The sequence below is a fragment of the Necator americanus genome, chromosome X, assembly GCF_031761385.1.
Source record: "Necator americanus strain Aroian chromosome X, whole genome shotgun sequence".
Taxonomy (NCBI): Eukaryota; Metazoa; Nematoda; class Chromadorea; order Rhabditida; family Ancylostomatidae; genus Necator; species Necator americanus.
The window spans coordinates 11,203,584-11,219,969 of NC_087376.1; the positions used below are offsets into that span (position 1 = coordinate 11,203,584).

At 43.1% G+C, this 16,386-nt stretch overlaps 2 protein-coding genes across 2 annotated transcripts; both read right to left on the reverse strand.

The window, feature by feature from the left end:
* Nucleotides 1-12,260: 12,260 nt before the first annotated feature.
* On the reverse strand, nt 12,261-12,488 carry RB195_022335 (uncharacterized protein; the record flags this gene model as incomplete). Its single annotated transcript, XM_064209421.1, has 1 exon — nt 12,261-12,488. The coding sequence occupies one exon, from the start codon at nt 12,486-12,488 to the stop codon at nt 12,261-12,263; it is 228 nt and encodes a 75-aa protein (XP_064065302.1).
* Nucleotides 12,489-13,812: 1,324 nt separating this feature from the next.
* RB195_022336 (uncharacterized protein) lies at nt 13,813-14,630 on the reverse strand (the record flags this gene model as incomplete). The annotated part of the gene is made up of 2 exons (XM_064209422.1): nt 13,813-14,107; nt 14,356-14,630. 2 exons carry the CDS (start codon nt 14,628-14,630, stop codon nt 13,813-13,815), a joined length of 570 nt encoding a protein of 189 aa, XP_064065303.1.
* Between the last annotated feature and the right edge of the window lie 1,756 nt (nt 14,631-16,386).

Sequence of the window (16,386 nt, forward strand, 5' to 3'; positions counted from 1 at the left end):
TCTAATAAAGAAAGGGAGTGAGTTTGTCTTTATATTATTCTCAGAAAGTCTAGAAATCTTATCAGATTTGAAATCTTTTTTTTTTCTGTAAGTTCCAAGAAGTCAGAGATACAGAAGGCCCTTTGGGCGGAAATAAATTAGGCAACAAGATAGCTTGGGAGTTACAGGATAACGCTGATTCTCACTACCGTTACTTTTGAAAGCCCCGAATGTTTCGTTTTAACGAAAATTTTTATACGTAATCTGAAGCTGTTACATACATCCTTATGTCATTGTCTTATGAGGATTCCTCTTACTTCTCGAACGATTATAAGTTCACCTCACATCACAAAATTGCAGTAGATGTGTCTGATTCTCCAAAACAGTTTAGTAGATAAAGGATAAAGTGGATGAACTGTCTGGCGTTAATGAATCCGCTTGGAATGCACCCCACGTGCACTTCAATTCAGAATTGTTTGAGGTTTACGAACGTGTACCTGGCCTATACAATGACTTGCAGTGGCTAGTCGATGTGCCAAGTCAGTGCTTTCATTCTCCCAGACAAGTCTGGTACCAATTTATCGACCCCGAAGGGAAAAAAGGCTTGGTTTGCACTAGGGCGGATTCGAACCTCCGATCGATCGTGCAGGAAGCTCTAACCGTTACACTACATTCGCTCCAATTTAGTAGATAGTGAATTATATCCTAGCTATTTAGGTGCGAAGAAAAGTGAATCTCTTTAGGATACGCACCATCGCTAACTGCTGTGACGAGACATGACTGGAGCATGCTCGAAATTCCGCCGGGATCTTTACATGCACCCCGACAATGATCACCTGCTGGCTGGGTATTTTAGACATTAGCGCAATGAGATCATTATAGAAGGCATCCTTGTTGTTGTCCTTAGCGGGTTCAGTAGGTGCATTTACGATTCAGAGTTTGCGTCCTCTGCCATCCCGCTGTCGTACAAAAGCGCATCTAATCGACGTTGAGCCAAATTCTTCAATGGGTTGTTATAGTCATTCCTCACAGCTATCGCGCAGCTACCTACTTTCCTTTCATCAGAGATATCGCAAAAGTCTGGGCAGAGCGGCTTGTTGCAGTTCACTTTACAGCGACCGGCAGTTCAATGTTACGAGACAGATATTTGTTGCTAAAGGTTGCACCTTTCTCTCAGGCAGTTGACTTTCAGGTTTTGGGTTTTGGCGATGTGTTGAACGAGAACACCTTTTTGAATGGGAATCTTTCGCTATATAACAGTGCAAGTTATATTGCTCGTACGTTCCCAATGCACTCGAACGTCTGATTGCGTGTTAAAGCGGGGCCACCACGTCCAGGTAGCAATCTGACTTGTATATGAAGCCTGTAGGAAATACAAAGTAGAAATAATGAAAAATAACGCAGAACTTTTCGGCTTTTTCCAATCCTTTTGGACCATAGCTGCCTAAATTCAGAACAAAAGCCCAAAAGTATTCGCCTGTCTGTAGTGTGTGAAGCCTGGCAAACCTCTGGGCTAGATCCGCACATTGAGCATTATAAGGAGTATCATTACTGTTCTAAAAGTAGAAGGTGTGACACAGTTCAAATTTTCCTAGAGTGTATTTGATTACTCTTAGCTTTACTAAACTGAATTGAATTGATAGCTTTCATAACAGAAAGGACCCACCACGTTGAAACCATTCACATCTGATTCCTAGGGAATTGAAGTCCTATGCTTATTTGAAATGATATCAATTTGGACTGAGTGAAGATTACAGAAAACTGCAGTAATCTGTTCAAATATAACGGGTTCAAAACGAACTGAAGTTCTGTGCAGTTGCGCGAGCGGCTGAGCGCGAAGTGATGCAGTGGAGCGTAATGGTTATGATCGAGGAGGGACCATTGGTAACACCAATCATTGCTGCTGTTCGCAATGATCCCAGCCGGATCGCAATCACTAGCTTAACTGCGCGGTTCGAGCGCAGCCGCTAACGTAACTGCACTGAGCTTTATGTCGTTTTGACCCGATTATAAGCTTAGCCGATTCTGCCACCGATAATGTTAGGGGAGAACTTAATTCTTGACTTAATGGATATGTGTCCTAAGGCAGTAGTGACCGTAAAAGGTTGCTTTTAGAAATCTATAGCAATGGCGCTACTGTACTAGTAAGGGAATTGAAGTGTAACGATGAATATCTAAATGGCATTAGGTCGCTGGTGCCCATCAATAAAGCATTCCTTTTTGGCACATTATCGCAGGCTTTCAATGTACTTAAAGTTACTTTTAATTCCCTTCCCTGTTCGCTGTGCCCGCTGTTTTGTTATGGCGCGGGCGTGTGTAGCGGAGTGGTAAGAAATTCCTCTGTGCATGAACAGTAGCTGTTTTGAGACCGCTAGTGCAAAATAACCCTGTCGTTTCACCAAGGCGGTAAGTTGGTACCCAATTTGTCTGAAAAGGAAAATTTGATGCATATGTTGCTCCTGCAAGTCGTTGTATAGGCTAGACTTTCGTTTGTAAACTTCAAACGATTATAGGCTGCATGTTTGCTCATAAACTTTGTAGATTCCGAATTGAAGTCGAATGCGTTGGCGGATCTTAAAGGATTTGATCTACATTAGGTACCTTATCCTCTTTTTACTGTGGCGCGAAAGTCGCATGTAACGTTGTACTAGGATGTCTTTAGGCTGTAATTGTGAACTTGAGCTGGTTTAGCAGTAGTCGTATTAACAGTTCGCGTCGTATACTGCAAAAAGGTCAGTGGCTGCCAGTTAATTATGGTGAGTAACTCTTGTGCGGCACTCATCTCTCTAATGTTCACCCTATCATGATCAATGTATTGGGGACGCGGTGATGCAAGGAGAGGAAGATGCTTAAGCGGTTGATTGTACACATCTGACCTAGGCACCTGAGAGCTAGACCCTTCAACTGAGAACTTCTCAGTTGAAGGGCCTACCTCTCAATGAGAATTCACTAGCCAACCGTCCAAAAGTGAAGGGGGTAGGAGCAGTGGCTCCGACTATCGCATCTTTGCTAGGCAGGGTCCGTGCGTGTAAAGAGGGTCCCAGCAGATTTTTGAACATGCCTCGATCATATCTCGGCATCATATAGCGATGGTGCAAAGAGATTTAACTTCGTTGCAACCAAAATAGCTTATTGCGCAATTACGGTAGCGTTGTTAAAAATTCACTGTTAGATTCAAAGATTAATTCACGGTTAAAATTTTCGAAAGAACATCAAGAAAAACTTGACTGCAAATTTTTATCTCAGTAGATGCCTGATTATCTCTACGGCTAGTTGGAAAATCCAAAAATAGAAAGTTTGCCATTTTTCCCAGCTAAGTTCCAAAAAAAAAACTAGGAAATTGAGAAGCACCAACCTTTGTAGAAATGTAGGCGTAGCTATAGTTGGGTCAAAACGACATGAAGCACGGACAGTTGCGTAAACGGCTGCGCTCGCAGCGGTTGGGATCCTGTAAGGATCCTCGCTACCGCCACATATCCTTATAGTGTGCCATTGTCCCACTTTGATTCCAACCGCCGTCTACACCACACTGCTTTGACCCGACTATATCTCTTCAAATCTGCAAAACTGTGCAGCATGAACTTTAACGTGAAAGTCGTTATTCAGCAACTTATGCATCTACTTTGCCCTAATTTTGTCCCTACTTTCAGCTTTTTCACAGTGGAATGGCAGTGTCGTGGAAATTTGGTATGACGAACTTGATGATGTTGTGGTGTCTTTGTGAAAGTTTGGGATATAGATTACGAGTATGGGCGCGGCGACGTACAAATCCCCTTAATCGTCCTGAAAAACGGCGTGGGAAATCTTTATTCCAACGAGGTAAGTTGGAACGCGCCACCCTTGTACACTACACTCCTGTTTCTTGAACAGCCTATTCATTGGTTTTACTTGGACAGGATCATAGATGCGACTGTCGAAGCCGGTGCTCTGACCCCTTTCACTTTTGGACGGTTGAGGAAGGAACCTCCTTCACTTTTAGACGGTTGACGAAATTACCCCCTTCACTTGAGCATCACCCCATGAACTAAACGCCTTTCACGTGAGAGGGGTCCGGCTCCTCCCTATCGCACTTATGGACAGGATATTAAGTACACCTCAACTAATTCTCGGTACCTTGCCTGTGGATGCGTCTTGTGCACAAGGGTGGTGCGGTGTAGAAAATAGGCCGTTTTTTAAGAGGATTAGAAGGAATTGAGCGCGAGCCCTCTCATATTCGTAATCTGTACCCCGAACTCTATCTTTCTCTACGGATACTTCAAGATCGTCAGTTTCGTGATGCACTACTTTTAAATGAAAGTGGAACTACACGCATTGCGCCACCCATTTACATCGCCACTACTACACACACACCACCTATCTTAGTAAACAGGCAGATCTTCAATATATTGAATGGGCCCTGATAGATGAGTGCCGGGGTAATGTGCAATTTGCGAATGGTATGAATCTTTATTCCTACGGTCTCAGCGCTCGATACAAAGTAATAATAACTCTTACATCACACCACCTCCGATAAGTTCCACTTCCCTTATTTGAAATCAATTTAGTGTACCAGAAATGTCCTGCGTTTCGAAGATACAGCTCGGGAATTCGCTGAAGAACGACTGGCACATGTGAAATTCAGTAGGTAACAGAATCGAGGGAAACGCTAAATAGTAGAGGAGTTAAACTTGTAGAAACGGTTGTTGAAATGTTTCACGTTTTGAAATGTGTGAAATACCTTCAAAGACTGACTAAAGCAAATAATACAAAAAAAAAGAGAAAAGTGAGATGCATATGTCAAATTACAGAAGGAACGACGAGAAAGAAAAATGAACAAAAAACATCGACAATTTAGTAATGGGTCAGCACAGGTTCGACACGTCGCTGAACCAAATTTTTACAAAATAGGGAGCAAACTTGAAACTATACCTAAAAGATTAACATTTCGATAGCATATGTTTCTTAACAGTTTTAACGTGAAACGCGTTTAATAAAATCCAAAAACCAAAAAAAAAAGTTCAAGTTGTATCTGAAAAGAGCACTATGAAAAATACTTTTAGTGGCATTTCACTGAAGAAATATTGCCCCTCAAGATAATCGTGACGATCATGAGAGGAGACATCCCAAATAAGAGAGTATCTTTAGATCCTCTTTCTCTACCGAATACGAAAATCATTTTTTAAAAATGATTTCTATTCTCGGTGGGAAAACTTGCTAAGTTTCGTATTTTTGCGCGGACATTTAAAAGTGAATCATCTTGAATAAAGCTTAATAACTTGAGACGTAAGACATGGAAAAGTGAATGATCTTGAATAAAGCCTAATAACTTGGGACGTACACGATATCCAGACAGTTCGCCTTTCAGTTTGTGGTAGAGAAGGATTCTCTCTCTCAGATCCTACATCTCGCGGGCTTTGGCCGTTTTTCCAAATTTTAGATGGGACAGATGAGAAAAGTGACATTTTCATGTCTCTGTCTCGTTTATTTCCGAAAAAAAAAATTGAGAGAGTTAAAATTAAGAAAACAGTAATACGAATAGGTAGGAGGACCTTTTTCTATGAAACACTACCAAAACTATTTGTCAAGGCTCGCTTATCCCGACGTTATTTGCGATCTTCTAGACCTAACAAGCCGCACAGAATCTGTTCTTTTTTGGTCATTAACCCTTTGACGACAGCGCGGCTCAACGATGAGCCGCGCTTTTTTGGTCGCGTAGGACAATGCGGCTCAACATTGAGCCGCACGGTTATTTCCCGTGACTCCCTAATTTTTTAAAACGTTTTTTGTACTTAATGGGACAAATTCAAACGTTAATCGCAAATCACACTTTTTGTGCATCCTTTGGAAACACAATGCAAATTTGGCTTTTTCATTCACTACGATTAATCCAATAAAGTTTTTGGTTTCAGCGGCACACGTGTCATTAAATTTAGGATCCTTTTCCTTGCTTTGCTTACTTATTTCTTCAACAATTACTGACAACATTTCCTTGTCCAAATATAGCTCGTAGAAGTCGATTGGTTTGCGACAGCTACGTAATTGATCATGTGGGCCAAATTGCTGAGAAAATTTCCAGTCATCATGAGTTTCTGCGTTTTTTTTTAAATCAATTCCAACGTTTTCATCAATGCGTTATACAAGGATTATATGAATTTATTTCAAAGACTTGCAGTTAAAGGCATCACCCCACGAATCTGACGTGGTACAGGTTTCAGGTAAGGTATGGCTACATACGGGGTCGTAGATTGTGGTGAAGAAGGTGACTCCGTCCATTTCTTCCCACTTGCCGTAAAAAACGGCCCGGAAGATGCGGCACGCGCACGAGGCTGGCGCGCTCCAATAGAATTCGTTTTAGAAAATAGCGTCCCGGAACTCTCGAAGCCGCATATGTTGGGCCGCTTTTTACGGCGATTGGGAAGAGATGAGCTGGATCCCATCCGTTTCTGAAATCTACTATCCCGTATAGTCTTTGACCATCGGAAATCTATATCACGTCAGATTCGTGGGGTGATGCTTTTGAGATAAATTCATATACAGCCCTTCTCTCTTTCAACGAGTCTCGAACTTCTTTGACAATCCTGGCATCTGACAGCTTGAACTTCAGAAGGGTTCATTCTAATTATCATAGCTCTTGAAATAAGTTCAAGCTAACCCTAATTTCAGACTTCAATCAGCGGCGCTGTTTGGAAATACGCAATACTTCCGCTCGTTACTGTCTTACGATTCAAACTTAGTATAATGTTTTGTTATTTATGTAATTATTTAGTACCATGTGATATTTTGTCCTAACTATCATGTATGCTCCATCCACCTATTCCCCTACTGCCCACTCCCTTACGACCGCTCCCTTGACAACTCCCGATGAGAATTCCATCGTACGGTTGGTCCTGATAAGAAGGAAGTAATTTTTTTTTCTCGCAATCGAACTACTTCTCAGAATAGTGATTTTTTTGTTTGAAGAGAATGCTGTTTTAGTCACTTTTTTGCACATACTTAGTTTTCTTTTTTGTTTATTTTCGAAAACGTGAATAGGTTTTGTCTCATACACCGACAATTCTCCATGTTCAAGGAGTTTGAATACTTAAAAGAAGAAACTTTTGGACCCCTATTCTTTGAACAATTGACCTCTACCGTTTAGGGGTTCCTGCTTTTTCTAGCCTCTTAAAAGTCGTATACGGCCCTGGTTTGGGGAAGAAGGCGGAGTTTAAGTGCGCCCAGGCGATGGCGTGGCTCCGAGCTGATCTATAAGTTGCCAGTCAATTGCCTCATCCCTTACCGATACCTCTTGTACCTCCACGCACCTCTGGGCGATGTTTTTAGAAATATTAATTATTCTGATTGTGATCTAGTAGGCTATGCTGTGTTCGAATCTTCTTTACCACTTCACTGTTTTTCAGAGAAACTTGCGCAAGGACCTGAAAGTGGAAGTCAACATTATTCAGCGGAAAATCAGCTTGCCATGAAGCCACAGTTGTAGTGTAAGTCATTCGTGTACTCTTACTTGCACTGCAGCATGCTATTCTAGTCCATCGAACAAGTTTTCAACTATTTAATATGATTGCTCGTTTTTGTTCATTTTCACTGTTTCTTCTGCATTGAGCGCCTCTAGTCATTTGACTTCATTAAGTTTGGAACTAGCTTCTAATTCAGTTGTGACCAAAAACCCAGACCAAATTTGCCACGAAATACCTTTTCGAAGTTGCGCACCTTCAGTAACCGCATTCTATAGGGCAGAATTAACGAAAACGTTCCTAGCCAATGGGAATTCTTAAGGGGTGCGGGACAAGAGTAACCTGCGAAGATCGGCTGGTCGCCGCTTGATTTGCATGCTGCGTCGCCGCGGGATTACTGCAGCCGCTCTACCAGCTCGGCAGTGTCCACGACCCCTTGGGACCACCTAAACCCCACCTCCTTCTTTCATCCAACTAATGATCCTTCCGTCAAAGCGTTGAAAACTGCGAATTGGGAAGGAGCGGAAAGAACAGAAATAGAAAGCGAAATGACGCAAGAAGTGATATACGAATAAGGCAAACTGAGCGCATACTATCGGAAAACAAGGGAAATAAGATAGATCCTTCTATCCAACTTAAAGATATGTGATCATAGGCACGTCAAAGTACGATGTGCTGCTACCCTGACCTATACTGTTTTCGCTTGAAAAACTTCACATCTGTCGGTTTGTGTTAAAGTTCCTATCTCTTTTTAAAGTAGCAACTTAAGGACGCTAACGATAAATAAATTTTGTCGACGAACGCCCGTTAGGTAACTGAGAAAGCCTATTTAGATTAATCCTTTGTCAACTTTTTGTATAGATATAATGTTTATATAGAGCGCATGTCAAATATTCTCGTGCTTCCTTGCACGCTTTATCCAATAAAACTTTGCATGATTCTTTAAAATCTTTTTTACAGCGTTTTATCGCTTGATTTCTATCTATTCTTCGCATAAAATCAATATAACAGGTAAGGTGTATTAGTGGCGAACACTCACTTCTTTATGTTCGAAATACGCCTTTGCATGTCTGCGAGGCATTAGTCGCGCAGCGTCAAGCGTTCGTTACCAATTTCACTTAGTTAGATGTGCAAAAGAAATGTTCAGAAAATTAAGGATCACCGATCACTGGTATGTTTTCTAAACTATATCTTGTACTTCCATAGATGTGTGGGTGGTTTCCATTTAACAATTCAGAACAGAAAAATAAACAATTTCACTTACACTTCTAAACGGCATCTCACTTACATAAACTTCTTAAAGAACACTACTTTATGAAAGGTTGAAACAATTTCCATCACCTAGCATTTTCATTTGTTGTTTGATTCAAAAAGCGCATCGTAAGAGCTGGAGAGGCGGCGAAATGGGCGGTGAGGGCGGGGCGTCAATAAGACGTGCACAAGAAGAGCGATCAGGCCATTGTGATGATTATGTCGATAATTGCGCGGTGCAATTATCGACGATGTTTAGGATTCTGGATATGCAGCGGCACATATTACGGGTATCTCGTAATCGTTCCCCCAAACGGGAGATAACCGACTGGTTCGGAAAAATTGAGAATACGGGTAATTAGGATTTTAAATTAAAATGAAACCTTCTGTCGCGTCATCCGTCTTTTTTTTTTGTTAACGAGGATACTGTTTGCAACCGTATTGAAGCTGTTGTTGCCTTAAGAGGGCGTTATTAAGAAGAGGCTCAGTATTGAGGGGCGGTTAGCGAAGAAAATTGAGGCGGATTCTTAGTTATGGAGGATGCGGACGTCTTAGACAAGCAGTGCTGTGTTTAGTTTCGCGTTCATTTTTTGTATATACACGTATGTATGTATATACATATATATATATATATATATATATATATATATATATATTCACACAGATAGACATAACTCAATACTAAACAAGTGGGAGAAAAGTCAGTGGTTTGATAAAGTCGGTATTTTTGCGTATAGTGAATCTTATAATCCTGGGTTCGTGCAAAGAGGGTCTTGTCGGATTTTCGAGCATGCCCGATCATGCCTCAGGAGAGCAATTAGTGATGAAGATTAACAGTCATTGCTACCTAAGTAGCTGAATCTGCCCACCCACTGGTCGTTATCCACGTCTGGAACATAGTTGACGAGCCACTCATTTGTCTTGGAGAACACATTCACTAGACTTTTCTGATGACATTTTAGAGAACAAATGTTGTGATGTAAGGTGATCTTAAATTTTTAACCGTACTGGGAGCAAGAGAAGTCCTCACTTGAAATATGAGGGAAAGATGCTTCTAATAGCCTCAAGCAACGTATTTGAGAACTTTCGCAGAAAACGGAACATTCGAACTTCCATAAGTAACAGGGATGACGGTTATCGATATCTTGTTCCGTTCCTAGCTTTTGTAGTCTAAGTTGTTTCCGTCTAAAACTTACGACTTATTGTGGTACTTGTGAAACAGGTGAATAAAGAGGAAAGGAAGAAAGTGATAGAAGGTTTGTAGAAAGAAAGTAGTTTGGGTGGAAAATAGCTGCTTAAGAAGGGGATCTTCTGTTTCTTTGATCTGCTGTAAGAAAAAAGTTCATTTCATAAGATTTCTATTGTTCCTGAAGGTAGCATCTATACAGAATTCGCTCCTTCTCTCTCTTAGTACCACCACACAAAATATCACGTGTTGATAAATCCTTTCGAAGTGTACCCGCGCGTTCGACTTCGGTTCAGAATCATTTCAGGTTTATGAACGCTCATGGAACGTAAACCTACACCATAACTATGGGGCTCGCTGGTTTATCAAATTAGTATCACTATCCTCTCAAACAAGTTTGATTCCAATTTATCGATTCTGGTCCCAAACCACTGACCGTGCAATAGCAGTTAAACCTCTTACGGTCTCGACTTTACATTCCGATAAGAAGATGTATTACCCATATACGGCCACACTTTTTCTGGGCTTAGTCACTTAACAAAAAAAAAGAAAGTCCAAATTTCCTCAGTTTCTACACCTCGTTTGAGGGAATCCATGAAGGAGACTACGCCACTTTCGCAGTATGAGCTTACAACTGTACTCACCGCAGTCGAAGGTGACTTCTCATGATGCCAATTACACTGCTTTAATCAGCTCGTGTGGAAACTGTATGGAAACTGCTTGTAGGTGAGGTCTTATTATGCCTAGAAGTACACAAAATAAGGATTCATGAGATCGATATTTCCAGTAAGATTAGTTATTGAAGTCCAGAAACCGGAAACGGAGAAACCATGAGTCGAATTAAAAGATGAGTGGAGGCTTATTTAACGAATTGCTCATTGTCAGAAGGTATCGACCACGATTCGGATACCCTAGAGGCAAGTCTTCGTTGTACTTCTTGATCTGGCAGGTTCCCGGCGAAAATACGAAAAAATCGATGATTTCCAGAGGACTTCGCTCACGTGGTAGGTATTCGTGGTCAAGTCCGCCGATTATCCCTGGGGGCCAAGTTCCGTCCCATTTCATTTGTAACTCAAAAAGTTAGTTGATCAACATGCTTCATGTGCAGCTCTGAGGCCGAAGTAACCGCTAGTTGGTTGCGCACAGCGGGGAGTCAGTCGAGTTACGGTATGGGGCTTGGCCACTGCAGATTATTCCGTGCAAAAGCAGCTAAAAAAAAGAAAAGACGGTCCACCGAATTCGAAACCTGAATACATAAAAAGAACTGCGGGAAATAACAAAAAGAAACTACGAGAATAGGAGTAGAACTATCATAAGGAGCAGATACAAGCTCCGCGGCACTTCTCTGTGCTCGCTGAAGAAGATAGGTAAACATGTCCACCTATGACTCAATTTGTTGTTACGCTTTAGACGTGTACGTCGATGACTAACCCAATACGCGAATGCTGTTTCCTATGACGGCTTCTGTTGCAATGCGCAACGTTTGCGTCCCGCCACGCCTGCGATTCGTTGAAAACACATTCGGACGAATCACAGGCGGGAGGGCGCAAGGGTGGCTCGCTGCAATAGAGGACCTCATAAAAAACAGCATTCAGGGGTTCTCCGTTTCCAATGATAGAGTGACAAATGGACGGAATCACCCTCTTCCCTACAATCTAGGACCACGTATAGGCATAACACACCTGAAACTCGTACCACCCCAGATTCGTGCGGTGATGCCTTCAAACCCAACTCTTAGTTGATGGTACAATCATCTGTCCAGTTGAATTCGCATCGCGAAATTTCACTACGCGGTTTGGTTTAATTGTCCAAGCATGAGGTAAGCTATGTATTGTATGTTCGCTGAGGGCACATGGAAATTCGCATCGGCAGGAGAAGACTTAATATTATTATATGATATTCCAATAAATTCATTTCCACTTCGTAATTAATGAATCTCAGACGTATTGCTTGGAGCTTAAAACGAACAAAACTCAACGAACTGTGATTTTTGCTTGCTTACGAGTGTTTTAATAGTTATGGATGAGAAATTCTTTTTCACCCACATCCATCGTAGACTCACTGGAAACTAAGTAAGTGGAGTGGAGTTTTAGCATACACTGATTACAAATAAAAATTTCAAGCTAATGTATCTATGTATTTTCTGTATATGAAAGTGCAAAAGTGTCTGGAGATAATCAATCCGGTTAGGATGTGCCACCACGTTCACTTTAGTTCAGAATCGTTTGAGGTTTACGAACGTGCAGCTGGCCTATACAATGAGTTGCGTGGGCCAGCCGATGTGTCAAGTCAGTGTTTTTATCCTCCCAGACAAGTCAGGGACCAATTTATCGACCCCGGAGGGATGAAAGGCTTGGTGATCGTGAAGACAGCGGAACCTTTTACCGACCGCCATACAACTGCCTCTTCTGTACTTAATCACTTATATACTTGGATGGCCCATCTTCATTGGACGTGCAGGCCCTAGCGTCTCTTCCACTCGTTTCGTTCCCTCGCCATGTTCTCAAGTTTCGTGAGTGGCGTTGAAGACGTCCTTGAGCCGTATCCAGCTGAGCTCTCAGCTGGCCCATCCATACAAACACATCACCCCATCTCGTCGGCGGACTTCCTCGAGGGCGTTTAGCATGTTTTGAGATCCACATTGGCGTTCTTTTACTCTATCTATCTTCGATTCTTCTCATAATGTGACCTGCCCATCCGTGCTTTGCTTTCGATAAATATTCCGCTGGGTCGCCAAGACCAGACATTGCTCTCAACTCGAAGCTGCGATAGCCGGCTAGGTGTTGTGTGCGCCGGTCAAACTTCAGAGGACATCTCTCAAGGGCACTCTGGGTAGTGAGTAGTTACCTAGATGTGGCAGCGATGTCTACCCACGTCTCCGCTGGATAACAGTGCTGGAAGAACTGTCGAGTCGAACAGATGGGAACGGAGATCTTCTCTGACGAGTGCGAATGTTGCACACGTTGCTCTCATCCTTCTATTTAGTTCTTCCTTCAAGTCGTTTTCTATATTCATAGAACGTCCGAGGTATACGTATGAGGAAATTTCGACGATTTGGGAGCCTTCAAGTTCTACTCCTCTGTCCTCGTAGTAGGCGTTCTTCATTAACAGTTTCTTCTTTCTGTTTATTCGCAGTCCTACTCTCTCCTTGCTTCGTTCAATTCCTTGAGCATCGTTTCTGTTTCATCGGTAACTCTCGAAAAGAGAACGATGTCATCCACAAAACGAAAGTTGGATACGAATCTCCCATGAACACGTATGGCACTTTCTTCCCAAGAAAGTGATCTTATTATCTATTGCAATGCAGCCGTGGACAGCTTCAGCGATGTGGTACCGCCTTGTCGTACCTTCTTTCCAATGGGTGTGGTGAGGGGGCAGTGGAAAAGTTGTATCTTAGTGGTGCATCGATCGTAGCAATTGGCTAATGCCCTCACATACGAGGTGTCCACACCTTGATCGACCAGCGACAGTTTTGCATTCGTTTCTACACTGTCGGGGGCTTTTTCACAGTCCACGAAGGATAGAACAAGATACAGGATTAAAAAAAAAGGATAAAGTCGCTGGCGTATCAATCCACTCGGGATGCGCCAACGCGTTTTACCGGAACTCGTAATCGTTGAGGTTTTGGAACGCGTGTTGGCCTGTACAATGACTTGCGGGGCCGATGATCAAGTCAGTGTTTTTATCCTCCCAGACAAGTCTGGTACCAATTTATCGACCCCGGAGGGATGAAAGGCTTGGTTTGCACTAGGGCGATTTCGAACCTTCGACCGTGTGGCTACAACGGACCTCTAACCGACTGCGCCACCCGCCCGGTTAGAACAAGGGGCAGGCGGTATTCCCGGCAAACCTACGACGACCCTCGACACGGTCTGGATGTGGTCCAAGACGAACCCCTGCCGTAATACAGCTTATTCTTGAGGCTGGGCTTCATCCAGCGTCCTAGATATGCGCAAGGGAATTATCTTAGTGGATAATTTGTATAGCACGCTCAGCAAGCACATCATAGTTTCGAAGGTCCTCTCGGTCACCTTTGTTATGGATAAGAATGGTTCGCGAAGTCTTCCACTGCTCTGGAATCCTTTCTTTCTGAAGGTAGGACGTCATGTGCGTTGCTAAGATTACATGAAGTGGATGGCCACCAGCCCGAAGAAACTGCTGATATAAAATTAAGTTCGGAGGCTGTGCCAGGCTTGTGATAACGACATGTACTTCCGAAGGGAGAATCTGTGGTGGAGCGTCACCAGAGGGGATGATCGGGCTTGACACAGGAGTTCATGAACGGAATAGGTTCGAGTAGAACCTCTCCGTAATGATTTCCATCTCACGACGAGAAGACGTGTGAGTCCCGTCTTCGCTCAGCAAGGCTGCCAACGGAATATAATATTCGCGGAGATCCTTGCTGCACTCCATTAGTCTCGTTCTTCTGCTGCTTCTAGAATCTTCTTTTGCCTGTATTTCGAAAGATCCTACTGCAACGCTTTTCTGCAGCTAGTGTTTGCTACTAACCGCTCAATGTGCGATGCATTTGGATCAAGCCTTAAAGTCCTTCTTTCCAGCAATTCCTTGGTGGTCTTCGAAATTCGATCCAAGTTTGTTGTGCGCATTTTCGAGGGAGGTTCAGCACAGGCTTGTAATTCTCTGAGCAGCACTTCGTTTGGGTCCTCCTCGATGTGCCATTCACTTTGGGGCAAGGAACTCTCGAGTACGCAATCGTCGTAGACGACTTCTTTTCCCCTTCGTTGCCGATAGCAGATGTTCTTTTCAATGTGGCTGAGTCGCATTTTCGTACGAAGGGGACGGTGATCAGAATCACTACAAAAGGATGGTACTACCTAGTCGTTAAGTAGACACCACCTCCGGTTGATGAGTGTGGTGTCGATCTGCGCACGAGTCGCGCCATCCGCCACCTCCTCCAGCTCCTCGTAAAATGCGTCCAATTCGGATTAATCAGATGCTGATGTTAGTGGGTAGCAGCTGATGATGCTGATGGGTTTTTAGCGCAGAGGGCGGAGGCGAAGAATTGTCAGATGAGGTGACAGGATCTTGTGAGAATCGACACGATGGACGACAGATAGGTGCAGAACAGAACCAACACCGCCTACATTTCGCGACAGAACCTTCTCTCGGCGAATAACAAATGTACCGTCATTCATCTGTCGTACGTCGCTCCTTCTGCACTTGGTCTCCTGCCGAGCAACTGCGTAAAATTTTATACGCTCTGCAGCTTCGAGAAGGGCATGCAGGTCAGCATCTGTGCTCGCTATTCTCGCGTTGTAAGTACACAGTCTGAGACAGTCTCCATGGCGAGTCGTGCGTCGACACAACACGATACGACCCCTTCTGTACGTTATCTACAATATTTGTCCACAAGTCCGTCTGATCCACACACATGTGTAAGTTTGATGTTTGTATCGTACTAACAGAATATTGGTGTAACCTGCAACTTAAAGTGTATGACAACATCTGGGCTTCATAACACCTCAAGCTTAAGCATTTGGGTAATTTAAGCCTGTTCTGTAGAATGTTTAGGAGTGTGAATTTGAAAGGGTACGGATGCGCCATCAATAAATTTTACCAGGGTGTCAGCCTTACCTACTGGGCTGCAGCTGGAGCTGTTTATAGGCTGGTCCCAGTACCCGTACCATGTAGGCGAGCCCAGGAATCCAGCTGGCTCGGATGGAATTCTAACCAACGGAAAACGATTTAAGCTTATTCAAAGAAAAGATATGTATGGATGTCATCGTAGTTCTGTTGAGCCACTCACCGCTAGTGCTGATCATCATTTGTGAAATATATGACTCAACAGCGTGTGGGAGGACCGCAGCATCGTCGGTGCATTGGTGGATTTGGCAGAAACGAGAGGAAATGGGCTACACGCTTTAGGAGGGTACTGATGTGATGGAAGTTGAAAACGCGGGACTCAGCCTGAGTAAAAAAAAGACGAGCGTAAGTAAGCGTATAGACAGTAAGTATAGATTTGGAAAGTACGCAGGAAAACGGAGAAGCACCAATGCGAAACCCATATATAGAAAAATGAAAAGCGCAAGGGAGAAAGGAAGAGGAAAGTACGCACCTGTTATCTAACTGGAATCCTTTCAATTTAAAGAAGACGACGACAGTTCGGTGATGTAATTGGGAAACCGTGACCGATAACTATCTCATAGTATAAGGCTCTTGAAGTTTCAATTCGTGGTAACTGCATCAAGGTTAGTGAGGAATAAATTGCGATGGATAGTTGCGGAGAAAGGGTAATGGCTTGAAAGTTGAGGAAGCAATTGAATTTCTGTAACCACATCCGAAGCCAACGGTTAAAAGATCCATAGATGAAGGAAAATCGCTTAACAACATTATAGGTGGAGAGAGGCAATATCTTCTTATCGTCGTTATCGTCTTATATACTCTGTAACTGTTGCTCTATTACTAGTAGCGCCTGGTGCTGGTAAATAAATGCCAGCTACCACGAACCACTGTGCAAATGCAGCTGCACGATCAGAAATTCGCAATCACAAATCAGATACACTTGAAATGTGAGATTCG